This window comes from Bombina bombina, chromosome 2 (assembly GCF_027579735.1).
Source record: "Bombina bombina isolate aBomBom1 chromosome 2, aBomBom1.pri, whole genome shotgun sequence".
NCBI classification, from domain to species: domain Eukaryota; kingdom Metazoa; phylum Chordata; class Amphibia; order Anura; family Bombinatoridae; genus Bombina; species Bombina bombina.
This window is the reverse complement of record NC_069500.1, coordinates 884833514-884848351: the sequence shown is the minus strand read 5'-3', so window position 1 is coordinate 884848351 and position 14838 is coordinate 884833514. Positions and strand designations below refer to the sequence as shown.

Here is a 14838-nt window from a genome sequence, read left to right as displayed (position 1 = left end):
ACATGGGTGAGCGAACAGCATCTATGTGCAGCCACCAGTCAGCATCTACTGAGCTTATTTAGATATTATTTTCAACTAAGGATATCAAGAGAATGAAGCAAATTGGAAAGTTGTATAAAATTACATGCTCTGATTCATGAAAGTTTAGATCTGAGCGTCGTGGCCCTATAAATGAAGGCAATTATCCAATACTAGAGTATGACTATGCAGATTAAGTTCAAATGTCTCCTGTGAAAAAGAGAAATTGTGCTGTTCAGTCAAAGTCACCCTTTCTGAACCAGAACATAACCTTTCCCGATAAGCACTGTAATTTTGGACAGACCTAAAAGATCTGGGTTAAATCTGGGGAATGAATGTGATATCTGACAGGCATTTTTTTGTCCCTGGAATCAATGTAACTTATTCTGGGACTGATGTTTTCGCTATGTTTGGTGAGCATAAGATCAAAAAAAATTTAGTAAGGAAAAAATTTTTTTTTTTAATTCTATCGATTGCAAAAAAATAAAATTAAACGTTTTAAAATCTTAATTTTATATATTTTGTTTTCAGAGTCAATAACAAAACATGGAGAAGTATTTTTCATTTATATTCCTTAACAGTGACAAAAATAAAAAAATATACAGAGACCAAAAAGGTTTTAAACTCATATATTACAAATTAGATTAAACAATGTATTGAAAAGCCCTACGAGCCTTGTCAACCTCAAATACTCAGTAAAAAAGTTGGATAAAATATTCACATAACATTTTGCTGCACAGAAAAAGAAAAAAAATATTTTTGTTGTACTACTGTCACAAAACAAACATGGGAAATGTCCTACTCTTCTTGCTTATGAAATAAATGTTCTTGATTTTGAAAAGCCATTATGGCTTCCACAATTTGAGGAGTCCATCTTCACTGTAGGTACCAATCAAATTCTGATGAGGATGGTGAGCAATTCCAATGACATCTTTTTCATGGACCTATAGAAGGGAATTCATTCTCACATGAAATTATGGAATCGAAGTACAATGGAAAACTACAAACCAGGTACAAATGCCAAAATATAATTTACACGCTTAAAGTGATTGGAAACTTAAATTAAAGTACCTCTGTTTTTAAGAGTATTATTTGATACTGGGCTTTAAATTTGTTAAAGTTTACAAAGATGCTTATTTTTTAAAATACTTACCTTTGGGTTATGGTAAACAACGCTGATCATCCGCTCGCACCTGCTGCTTTCTTTAGCAGATTGATCACGAGTCCGGCTTCCTCCAATCGTTGTGTGCCCCCTTTGACGTTCAGGTCGTGGGGCAACGCAACAATTGGAGTAAAAGCCGGATTTGTCATTGATATGCTATGAAAGCAGCAGATGCGGGCAGGGGATCGGCGTTATGTTTACCATAATGCAAAGGTAAGTATTTTAAAAAAAATAAGCATCATTGTAAACTTTAATGAATTCAAGTGACCCTGTTTTAAAGAGTATTATTTGATACTGGGCTTTAATTCATTTAAGGGACACTGAACCAAATTTTTTTTTCTTTCGTGATTCAGATAGAGCATGCAATTTTAAGGAACTTTCTAATTTACTCCTATTATCATTTTTTCTTCGTTCTCTTGCTATCTTTATTTGAAAAATAATGCATCTAAGCTTTTTTGGGGGGTTTAGACTCTGGACAGCACTTTATTGGTGGATGAATTTATCCACCAATCAGAAAGAACAACCCAGGTTGTTCAACAAAAATGGGCCGGCATCTAAAAACTTACATTCTTGCAATTCAAATAAAGATACCAAGAGAATGAAGTAAATTTGATAATAGGAGTAAATTAGAACATTGCTTAAAATTTCGCGCTCTATCTGAATCACAAAAGAAAAAAAAATTAAGTTTACAATCATTTTAATTTCGTTTTTGTTCATCAGTTAAATTTTTATAAATACAAACATTTTCTTAGATAAACAATCAGTTTAGTTTACATTCTGACCATTTAACCCTTTCGTGACAGGGTTAAAGTGTCTACATCGGAACACCTGTTCCGATGTAGACAAATTGAAACTACGCGATCGTGCATACGATCGCGAGATTTCAATTATTGGATCGCATCTGGGGGGCGTCCCTACAACCCTAGGAACGCCCTCCAGACCGCGATCAAGTCCTTGAAGCGCAGAAGGCTTCAGGACAGCCGTTTGATATGACGTTCTATTCCGTCATAACGGCTTTAAAGCCCAGTGTAAATATGACGGAATAGAACGGCATAACGGCGTTAAAAGGTTAATTAAAACATTTGTTGACAAACCCAATTTTTTTCTTTCATGATTCAAATATAGCCTACAATTTTAAACAACTTTTCATTTTATTGGTTATCCTTTGTTGAAAAACATGACTAGGTAGGATCAGGAGCTGCTGATTGGTGGCCACACATATGCCTCATGTTATTGGCTCACTCATGTGTATTTCCGTTTCTTCAACAAAGGATACCAAGAGAATAAAGCAAAAATAACAGATGTATATTGGAAAGTTGTCTAAAAATATATACTCTATTTAAAATCACAAAAGAAAACTTTTGGGTTTCATGTCCCTTTAAGTTGGGCAACAGGCCCCATGGACTCCCCGCTCTGGCCCCATCCTTTTTATTTTGTACCCCAGATAGCACAATGCCGGTGTGTCAAGAAAAACTCTCTGCTCCCGTTAACCTCCTCGATCCACTCTATTCGACTCCCACAGACAATTTCAAACAGTTTTGTTTTAAGAGGGTAAGAAATATTGTACAGAATGTTTATTCCGGTTGCCTATCACTAGCTTATAATATTAATATATATATATATATATATATATATATATATATATATATATATATATATATATATATATATATATATATATATATATATATATATATATATATATATATATATATATATATATATATATATATATTGAATAATGAATATATAAAAAACAAATAAGAGGGTTTAGAATGCGTTTAAAGATTTATTATAGTCGAAAAATGACATGCTTGGGTTTGTTAGAGCAAAGGGGTTAGAGACAATTGAAATACTGCTCGGGACCCACAAAGAACTGCTGGTCCTCAGCGCAAAACACAGCTGCTGATCCATTCAGCAGCGCTAGTCACACATCTCAGATGTGGAACTGGCGCTGCTGATTGGATCAGCGTAGTTTTCCACTCAGGTCCACCATTGCTCAGCAGGCACTGAAGGGTACTTCTACTGTGTGTGTTTAACCCCTTTGAGGGTCGACAGTCTTAAAATGAAATGCTCTGATGAATCAGAGCATGTCATATTTTTTTTTTTAATTACTATGGCCATTTAATACCCTTAAATTATACTTGGATGACTTTAGGATACTTACAGTCAGTGTTCTCTCTAGCTTGCCAGTCACTGTGCTGAAACAGTAAAGCACAAAATCTTCTCCAACACAGTAGATCCACTCCCCTCTGGGTGACAAGGTGCAGCATACAAAATCACCACCTTCTCTCTTACCAGAGCTAAAGCTCCTCACAATCTAAATTTCACAAAGAAATTAAAAGAATATTCATGAAAATTTATATTTTAAACTGTGATTTACTATATAATTAAAGGGGCATTTCTTTCACCTTGCTATGGAGTAACATATCAGCCAAGTGTAAACATTAAAATACATAAACACCTTGTTTGCTTCAGTTATTTTTCAATAGCCAAACTTCATCCACCATTTCCCAGGCTTGTTACTGGAGTAGACATGGATAGCCACAGTCATGTTGGCAAAAACTGTGTGTCACTTATTTGATACCATCTGCTGTGTGTCCAATAAGGGGCAGATATGTAGGAGGTGTAGATTTGAGTCTGCAGTATGCATTTCGAGTCCTCCAAAATGAAACCCCAACATTTTCACAGTTAAATTACAATAAAGGCGCAAAATAAATAATGAAAATATATTGATAAAAAAAAAATTGTTTTACCATGCATAATTAAGTATTTTATATTACAATCTAAAAGGTTACTATCCCTTTTATACAAGATATAGCCAATATGGTTGATTTATATACACAGCATGTATGTATTTAGCTCACTCCACTATATAGTCTTTTCTAGAATCATAGCTTAAAGTGATGGAAAACAGAATTTATGCTTACCTGATAAATTACTTTCTCCAACGGTGTGTCCGGTCCACGGCGTCATCCTTACTTGTGGGATATTCTCTTCCCCAACAGGAAATGGCAAAGAGCCCAGCAAAGCTGGTCACATGATCCCTCCTAGGCTCTGCCTTCCCCAGTCATTCGACCGACGTAAAGGAGGAATATACATAGGAGAAATCATATGATACCGTGGTGACTGTAGTTAGAGAAAATAATTCATCAGACCTGATTAAAAACCAGGGCGGGCCGTGGACCGGACACACCGTTGGAGAAAGTAATTTATCAGGTAAACATAAATTCTGTTTTCTCCAACATAGGTGTGTCCGGTCCACGGCGTCATCCTTACTTGTGGGAACCAATACCAAAGCTTTAGGACACGGATGATGGGAGGGAGCAAATCAGGTCACCTAGATGGAAGGCACCACGGCTTGCAAAACCTTTCTCCCAAAAATAGCCTCAGAAGAAGCAAAAGTATCAAATTTGTAAAATTTGGTAAAAGTGTGCAGTGAAGACCAAGTCGCTGCCTTACATATCTGATCAACAGAAGCCTCGTTCTTGAAGGCCCATGTGGAAGCCACGGCCCTAGTGGAGTGAGCTGTGATTCTTTCAGGAGGCTGCCGTCCGGCAGTCTCATAAGCCAATCGGATGATGCTTTTAAGCCAAAAAGAGAGAGAGGTAGAAGTTGCTTTTTGACCTCTCCTTTTACCAGAATAAACAACAAACAAGGAAGATGTTTGTCTGAAATCCTTTGTAGCCTCTAAATAGAATTTTAGAGCACGAACTACGTCCAAATTGTGTAACAAACGTTCCTTCTTTGAAACTGGATTCGGACACAAAGAAGGCACGACTATCTCCTGGTTAATATTTTTGTTAGAAACAACCTTCGGAAGAAAACCAGGTTTAGTACGCAAAACCACCTTATCTGCATGGAACACCAGATAAGGAGGAGAACACTGCAGAGCAGATAACTCTGAAACTCTTCTTGCAGAAGAAATTGCAACCAAAAACAAAACTTTCCAAGATAATAACTTGATATCAACGGAATGTAGGGGTTCAAACGGAACCCCCTGAAGAACTGAAAGAACTAAATTGAGACTCCAAGGAGGAGTCAAAGGTTTGTAAACAGGCTTGATTCTAACCAGAGCCTGAACAAAAGCTTGAACATCTGGCACAGCCGCCAGCTTTTTGTGAAGTAAAACAGATAAAGCAGAAATCTGTCCCTTCAAAGAACTTGCAGATAATCCTTTCTCCAAACCTTCTTGAAGAAAGGATAGAATCTTAGGAATTTTTATCTTGTTCCATGGGAATCCTTTAGATTCACACCAACAGATATATTTTTTCCATATTTTATGGTAGATTTTTCTAGTTACAGGCTTTCTAGCCTGAACAAGAGTATCAATGACAGAATCTGAGAACCCTCTCTTTGATAAAATCAAGCGTTCAATCTCCAAGCAGTCAGTTGGAGTGAGGCCAGATTCGGATGTTCGAACGGACCCTGAACAAGAAGGTCCTGTCTCAAAGGTAGCTTCCATGGTGGAGCCGATGACATATTCACCAGGTCTGCATACCAAGTCCTGCGTGGCCACGCAGGAGCTATCAAGATCACCGATACCCTCTCCTGTTTGATCCTGGCTACCAGCCTGGGAATGAGAGGAAACGGTGGGAACACATAAGCTAGGTTGAAGGTCCAAGGTGCTACTAGTGCATCCACTAGAGTCGCCTTGGGATCCCTGGATCTGGACCCGTAGCAAGGAACCTTGAAGTTCTGACGAGACGCCATCAGATCCATGTCTGGAATGCCCCACAATTGAATTATTTGGGCAAAGATTTCCGGATGGAGTTCCCACTCCCCCGGATGAAATGTCTGACGACTCAGAAAATCCGCTTCCCAATTTTCCACTCCTGGGATGTGGATTGCAGACAAGTGGCAGGAGTGATTCTCCGCCCATAGAATTATTTTGGTCACTTCTTCCATCGCCAGGGAACTTCTTGTTCCCCCCTGATGGTTGATATACGCAACAGTCGTCATGTTGTCTGATTGAAACCTTATGAATTTGGCCTTTGCTAGCTGAGGCCAAGCCTTGAGAGCATTGAATATCGCTCTCAGTTCCAGAATATTTATCGGGAGAAGAGATTCTTCCCGAGACCAAAGACCCTGAGCTTTCAGGGGTTCCCAGACCGCGCCCCAGCCCACCAGACTGGCGTCGGTCGTGACAATGACCCACTCTGGTCTGCGGAAGCTCATCCCTTGTGACAGGTTGTCCAGGGTCAGCCACCAACGGAGTGAATCTCTGGTCCTCTGATCTACTTGTATCGTCGGAGACAAGTCTGTATAATCCCCATTCCACTGACTGAGCATGCACAGTTGTAATGGTCTTAGATGAATTCGCGCAAAAGGAACTATGTCCATTGCCGCGACCATCAAACCTATTACTTCCATGCACTGCGCTATGGAAGGACGAAGAACAGAATGAAGTACTTGACAAGAGCTTAGAAGTTTTGATTTTCTGGCCTCTGTCAGAAAAATCTTCATTTCTAAGGAGTCTATTATTGTTCCCAAGAAGGGAACTCTTGTTGACGGGGATAGAGAACTTTTTTCTACGTTCACTTTCCACCCGTGAGATCTGAGAAAGGCCAGGACAATGTCCGTATGAGCCTTTGCTTGAGGCAGAGACGACGCTTGAATCAGTATGTCGTCCAAGTAAGGTACTACTGCAATGCCCCTTGGTCTTAGCACCGCTAGAAGGGACCCTAGTACCTTGGTGAAAATTCTTGGAGCAGTGGCTAATCCGAATGGAAGTGCCACAAACTGGTAATGCTTGTCCAGAAAGGCGAACCTTAGGAACCGATGATGTTCCTTGTGGATAGGAATATGTAGATACGCATCCTTTAAATCCACCGTGGTCATCAATTGACCTTCCTGGATGGTAGGAAGAATTGTCCGAATGGTTTCCATTTTGAACGATGGAACCCTGAGAAATTTGTTTAGGATCTTGAGATCTAAGATTGGTCTGAATGTTCCCTCTTTTTTGGGAACTATGAACAGATTGGAGTAGAATCCCATCCCTTGTTCTCCTAATGGAACCGGATGAATCACTCCCATTTTTAACAGGTCTTCTACACAATGTAAGAATGCCTGTCTTTTTATGTGGTCTGAAGACAATTGAGACCTGTGGAACCTTCCCCTTGGGGGTAGCTCCTTGAATTCCAGAAGATAACCTTGGGAGACTATTTCTAGCGCCCAAGGATCCAGAACATCTCTTGCCCAAGCCTGAGCGAAGAGAGAAAGTCTGCCCCCCACCAGATCCGGTCCCGGATCGGGGGCCAACATCTCATGCTGTCTTGGTAGCAGTGGCAGGTTTCTTGGCCTGCTTACCTTTGTTCCAGCCTTGCATTGGCCTCCAGGCTGGCTTGGTTTGAGAAGTATTACCCTCTTGCTTAGAGGATGTAGAACTTGAGGCTGGTCCGTTTCTGCGAAAGGGACGAAAATTTGGTTTATTCTTAGCCTTAAAAGACCTATCCTGAGGAAGGGCGTGGCCCTTTCCCCCAGTGATATCTGAAATAATCTCTTTCAAGTCAGGGCCAAACAGCGTTTTCCCCTTGAAAGGTATGTTAAGCAATTTGTTCTTGGAGGACGCATCCGCTGACCAAGACTTTAGCCAAAGCGCTCTGCGCGCCACAATAGCAAACCCTGAATTTTTCGCCGCTAATCTAGCTAATTGCAAAGTGGCGTCTAAAGTAAAAGAGTTAGCCAATTTAAGAGCGTGAACTCTGTCCATAATCTCCTCATAAGAAGATTCTTTATCGAGCGACTTTTCTAGTTCATCGAACCAGAAACACGCTGCTGTAGTGACAGGAACAATGCATGAAATTGGTTGTAGAAGGTAACCTTGCTGAACAAACATCTTTTTAAGCAAACCCTCTAATTTTTTATCCATAGGATCTTTGAAAGCACAACTATCTTCTATAGGGATAGTAGTGCGTTTGTTTAAAGTAGAAACCGCCCCCTCGACCTTGGGGACTGTCTGCCATAAGTCTTTTCTGGGGCCGACCATAGGAAACAATTTCTTAAATATAGGGGACAAAAAGGAATGCCGGGCCTTTCCCATTCTTTGTTTACAATGTCCGCCACCCGCTTGGGTATAGGAAAAGCTTCGGGGGGCACCGGGACCTCTAGGAACTTGTCCATCTTACATAATTTCTCTGGAATGACCAAATTGTCACAATCATCCAGAGTAGATAACACCTCCTTAAGCAGAGCGCGGAGATGTTCCAATTTAAATTTGAATGTAATAACATCAGGTTCAGCTTGTTGAGAAATTTTACCTGAATCTGAAATTTCTCCCTCAGACAAAACCTCCCTGGCCCCTTCAGACTGGTGTAAGGGCATGTCAGAACCATTATCATCAGCGTCCTCATGCTCTTCAGTATCTAAAACAGAGCAGTCGCGCTTACGCTGATAAGTGGGCATTTTGGCTAAAATGTTTTTAATAGAATTATCCATTACAGCCGTTAATTGTTGCATAGTAAGAAGTATTGGCGCACTAGATGTACTAGGGGCCTCCTGTGTGGGCAAGACTGGCATAGACACAGGAGGGGATGATGCAGTACCATGCTTACTCCCCTCACTTGAGGAATCATCTTGGGCATCATTTTCTCTAAATTGTTTGTCACATACATCACATCTATTTAAATGAGAAGGAACCTTGGCTTCCCCACATACAGAACATAGTCTATCTGATAGTTCAGACATGTTAAACAGGCATAAACTTGATAACAAAGTACAAAAAACGTTTTAAAATAAAACCGTTACTGTCACTTTAAATTTTAAACTGAACACACTTTATTACTGAATATGTGAAAAAGTATGAAGGAATTGTTCAAAATTCACCAAAATTTCACCACAGTGTCTTAAAGCCTTAAAAGTATTGCACACCAAATTTGAAAGCTTTAACCCTTAAAATAACGGAACCGGAGCCGTTTTTACATTTAACCCCTATACAGTCCCTGGTATCTGCTTTGCTGAGACCCAACCAAGCCCAGAGGGGAATACGATACCAAATGACGCCTTCAGAAAGCTTTTTCTATGTATCTGAGCTCCTCACACATGCATCTGCATGCCTTGCTTCCCAAAAACAGCTGCGCATTAATGGCGCGAAAATGAGGCTCTGCCTATGATTAGAAAAGGCCCCCAGTGAAAAAGGTGTCCAATACAATGCCTGCCGTTTTTTTAACATAATTCCCAAGATTAAAATAACTCCTCAAAGCTATAAACTATTAAAACTGCTTATAAAGTAATCGTTTTAGCCCAGAAAAATGTCTACCAGTCTTTAAAGCCCTTGTGAAGCCCTTTATTCTTAATAATAAAATGGCTTACCGGATCCCATAGGGAAAATGACAGCTTCCAGCATTACCAAGTCTTGTTAGAAATGTGTCATACTTCAAGCAGCAAAGTCTGCACACTGTTTCCCCCAACTGAAGTTACTTCATCTCAACAGTCCTGTGTGGAAACAGCCATCGATTTTAGTAACGGTTGCTAAAATCATCTTCCTCTTACAAACAGAAATCTTCATCTATTTTCTGTTTCAGAGTAAATAGTACATACCAGCACTATTTTAAAATAACAAACTCTTGATTGAAGAATAAAACTACATTTAAACACCAAAAAACTCTAAGCCATCTCCGTGGAGATGTTGCCTGTGCAACGGCAAAGAGAATGACTGGGGAAGGCGGAGCCTAGGAGGGATCATGTGACCAGCTTTGCTGGGCTCTTTGCCATTTCCTGTTGGGGAAGAGAATATCCCACAAGTAAGGATGACGCCGTGGACCGGACACACCTATGTTGGAGAAAATCCTAGCGTTTGTGAAACGCATTTACCATTGGAACAAGTAAAGGGGACGTTCATTCATGAAGTATAAAATACTTCATGCTGAAAGCTCCTTTCTTTGTTCCAAGCGTTCGCTGCACTGAGCTGCTAAGGAAGCCCACGGCAGAACGCTATTTGGCTGAGAGGTGAATCAAATGGTAAATCCTAGCGTTTCACAAACGCCAGGATTTACCATCATTTTAACTTATACACAGCCCCCCCTCCGCATTTTGGAATGTGTCTTAGTACCATGTTGTGTTTAACTATGATTACATGCTGTTCCATGTCGCCCTAACAGCATTGGTCTTTAAAGCCGTTAAGACAGAATAGAACGTCCTACTTTTGGTGGTGTCCTGCACCCTCCTATGTTTAGGCAATAGAAAATACAAATGGGGCGTGCCCAGCATCGTAGGCAGTCCCCCATGATCTGATCCGGGCATTGAAAACAAGAGATCGCATTGACGGTCGCATGATTTCCTTTTTCAAGCAAGTGTTTACATCTGAACTTTGCCTTTAGCACTTGTACCCGGGCATAAAGGGGTTAATATGGTATCATTTTGGTTTTAACCTATCAGGTAGTTTCTTAGCCTTTATACTGTGTACTCAGATACACCTTGTTATGTCTATGATTACGGTCCTAGTGACCGCAACGGCTCAGACGTTTTTTTTTGTTTTTTTTTTTTTGTTTTTTTTTTTAATAATATTTTTATTGAGGTAACAAAAATTACATCCAGAAATACAGAAAACATGTCGAAATACATATCTTAGTGTGAAGGGTACATCTTTACAATTTTCTTATAGAGAATAAGTTTGGTCTAAAACTTCAAGACAGTGAAATTACCATGGTAGACATCTAGTCTACTAGACACATAGATATAGGCTTTAAGCGTACAGAATAGCAAGATCACTATAGAGTCGTATCAGGAACCTGAGAGTGAAAGATGTGGAAAACTGGGACATATAATAACGCAACCTCTTTTTATAACCTTTGAGTAAATGAAATTAACAATGGGCCCCCATGTACCATGAGATTTTTATAACAGTTTGCCTATTTAAACTAAGTTGAGGTAAAATGGGGGTTAATATAACGGTTTTGTTTGGGGGAAGGGAATTTCAGCGGGCCAGAGCCGCTCTAAGTGGGGGGGGATGGGGGGGTGGAGCCTGTTAGAATAATGGTCTGATGGAGCTTTGGGGTCTCTAGATTTAGTGTCCTAAATAAATTACTTATAGGGGGATGAGTTAATGGTATACTGTATATTATATATTATATTACTTAGTGTGGCTGCTCAATCAAGTATATAACAAATTATGTCTATAGATATAGAGAAGTGTGGGAAACGTGCTACTCATTGTAAATGTCTAAGCGTATGCTATCTTAACTTTATTAAGGTTGTATGGAGAATTAGGGCGGGGCTAAGCAAAATAGGTACCTATATTTCCTGACATGCATGGACTGTAATATAAGCTCCACCCCAGATCAAAGAAGAGTAACTCAAGCTACTATATTAGTGGTTTTAGTCTATGTGTTAGAAAATTAGGGGCTTAGAATCAGCTGTCAAGATATACTACCGATGCGGAATATAAATAAAAATACAAAGTTAAGTTTAGTGATCTTTCTATATGATCAAAATCAACTCACCCCCATAGGCCCTAGTCTTTAGGGTACTATTATATTTGGAGGAGTAAATATACCAAGGTATACACACGTAAATGTACTTATCTATATCAACATTGAACTATAACAAACATATTATAGGGTATATGGCTGCATAGAATATCTAATGAGTCTATGATATAAATACACAGCTCTGATGCACTTTGGGTAGTTTCAATCATTTCTATGCAGACTGAAAAGGACCCCCTAAACTTGTCAATTAATGAGATAGAGTGAATAGAGCTAAATAGACCCTAATATCTTCAGCAGTGTACATTGTTTGACAGTATGGGTATGAGTGTTTTATAAACTATACACTTTACTAGTTAGGGTGAAGCGGCAGTATATGAATATATAAACAACATAAATCTATAAATAATAATAATAATAATAATGTAGTACGAACAGCATGCAATATATAATGCAACGTCTTGTAAAATAGCCTGCTGATAATAGTGTAACTGTCATGGTATAAAAGCTGGGCCACTGACTAGTGATGCTAAAGTAATGAAAGACATGAACCTCTGAAGCTTTTAGTGAGACAATTAAACAAATGATATATCCCAATAGGGGGGTATCTGTATATATGCCCACTACTCTGTAACATATCAAAAGCTGCGGGGTGTACAATTATGATATATATATGAGGTCCCATGGTCATAAGCTATAGACAGCATTATTGCATTAACCACAAGTATAGTAAAACCAGGAAAGATCATGTAGCGCTGTTAGTATAAGTAAAAGCTATCAATATAGCATGTAATCAACACCTACTAAGACCAGACGGGAGAACAATACTACATATAATTAAGGTGCGGGGTACTGTAAGTAAAAGAGATAGCTAGCATATTCAGTAGAGAGATCTATAGGAACAAGTTTCCCACCACTCATGAGACAAATTTCCAAAAAGAATGCAAAAACAAATATTATCAATCATCTATAAGAGAATACAGTGCCCACACAAGTTATAAAGCAGACACAAGGGTAAGTAAAAGCTTATTAGGATCTGGGGTAAACTTATATTATCACAACACTACACTACACCCCTTTTTAAGAAAGAGCTGTCATTAAGCTAACATGTGATAGTTAGTTGATATAGAGCAGTAGTAATATTTACAACATATGTAAGCAGAGTAACTGTCATAGGTAGAAGCAAAACAGTTATAAAGTGCAACCATACAGTGGCTCAGACGTTTTTGTATGGCAATGGATTTTATTACCCTATTTCTGTTGTTTTAAACTATTTATTTAATAAACCATTTACTTTTTAACTACTCCCAACAAGAGGCTCTGCTGGACTTTTAATATGTTAATATCATATGTCACAAAATGTACGTTTTGTTAGACACGCCTACTTTATTTTACATAATAAACTTATTTTGATATTTTCAGAGTAGAATGTAAGAGAATATTCTAGAACTCGTAGTAATTGGTGTATATGCAAGCTTTACATCAGATATCACTTTACCTTCTTTAGATGTCTTACTTTAACCTGTTTGTTTTTTTTGCCATTCAAGGAAAAAAAAGTATTTACTTATATCTTCGTGTCTGGGAAGTTTGCGTAACACCCTTTAAGCTTTTTCTATAGCGGGAATGTCTTCCTTTAGTTTTTAAACAGTTCACCGGTTCCCCAAGAAAAAAATATCAGCATATGAACCATAGAGGTATTTTTAATACATTTCACAAGGGCCACATACTAACCCAAAATACATTATTGTATTTTTTACTCATATACCCGCTACATACTGGCAGAAGGGCACATTTTAACATGACAACTGAAGTTGGGCAGAATCATTCTCCCCTTCTACAGACATACTCAGGAAAAATGAAATGTATGCACTACTGGGTCTTTTTGAAGTTTCTAAAATTAGTTCTCAGACTAGCAGCTTAATAAAAAGTTACACTTTAGGCAACTTTGTTTTGTAGTTTGTGAACTTTAAAGGGACGTTAAACTCAAAAATGTTACCCTCTATAAAATGGTTAATTATGCATGAATAAAAAAAATGAAAAAAAAAATGTAGTGCACTTCCATTATTTAATTTTGTCTGCTATTCTTGTAATATAAAAAAGTAAACATGTTGAAATTTTAATATAAAATGTTTAGATATGTCTATTGAAACTACTTTGCAATATACTTTTGTTTAACTTTGCCCACTTTTCATGTAATTTAGCTCTTAAAACTAGAGGATTTTCTAATTACCAGGACTTGAAATGCACCGTGCAGACTTCTCAAGGCTACAATATCTTTCCCTAATTGGATATATATATCAGATAAATGCAAAAACAATGCATTTTACTTTAATATGACCATGGCCAGCCTTGCCTGCAGACTAAATCCCTGATTGGATCCTCCAAATAAGGCAAATGGTAGCTGCAGTAAAAACAGAATTTATGCTTACCTGATAAATTTCTCTCTCTTGTGATGTATCGAGTCCACGGATTCATCCATACGTGTGGGATATTCTCCTTCCTAACAGGAAGTGGCAAAGAAAGCACCCACAGCAGAGCTGTCTATATAGCTCCTCCCTTAGCTCCGCCCCCCCAGTCATTCGACCGAAGGCTAGGAAGAAAAAGGAGAAACCATAGGGTGTAGAGGTGAGTGAAGTTTTTAAAATAAAAATATACTACCTGTCTTAAACAGACAGGGCGGGCCGTGGACTCGATACATCACAAGTGAAAGAAATTTATCAGGTAAGCATAAATTCTGTTTTCTCTTGTAAGATGTATCGAGTCCACGGATTCATCCATACTTGTGGGATACCAATACCAAAGCTTTAGGACACAGATGAAGGGAGGGACAAGACAGGTACCCTAAACGGAAGGCACCACTGCGTGTAAAACCTTTCTCCCAAAAATAGCCTCCGAAGAAGCAAAAGTATCGAATTTGTAAAATTTTTGTCACCACACTCACTTTACCCTTCCTAGCAGTTAAGCAGGCAAAGAGAATGACTGGGGGGCGGAGCTAAGGGAGGAGCTATATAGACAGCTCTGATGTGGGTGCTCTCTTTGCCACTTCCTGTTAGGAAGGAGACTATCCCACAAGTATGGATGAATCCGTGGACTCGATACATCTTACAAGAGAAAAGGATGGCTTTTTTAAAAAAAAAACATTTAGACTTGGCTGATACACGATACTATAGCAACACAACAAATGTCCCTTTACTGTCTCTAACTCTCAACATAAGGGGCTTTTCAGTGGGTGTG

At 38.8% G+C, this 14838-nt stretch overlaps 1 protein-coding gene across 1 annotated transcript in view; it reads right to left on the bottom strand.

The window, feature by feature from the left end:
* Window positions 1–507: 507 nt before the first annotated feature.
* Window positions 508–14838, bottom strand: part of SMU1 (SMU1 DNA replication regulator and spliceosomal factor) — a 30543-nt gene continuing 16212 nt past the window's right edge. The window contains exons 11-12 of the mRNA XM_053703223.1: window positions 3348–3500; window positions 508–962 (exon numbers count right to left, since the gene is read on the bottom strand). Coding sequence (XP_053559198.1) covers window positions 864–962; window positions 3348–3500 — 252 coding nt within the window. The 3' untranslated portion in view covers window positions 508–863. The remainder of the gene's footprint in view (window positions 963–3347; window positions 3501–14838) is intronic.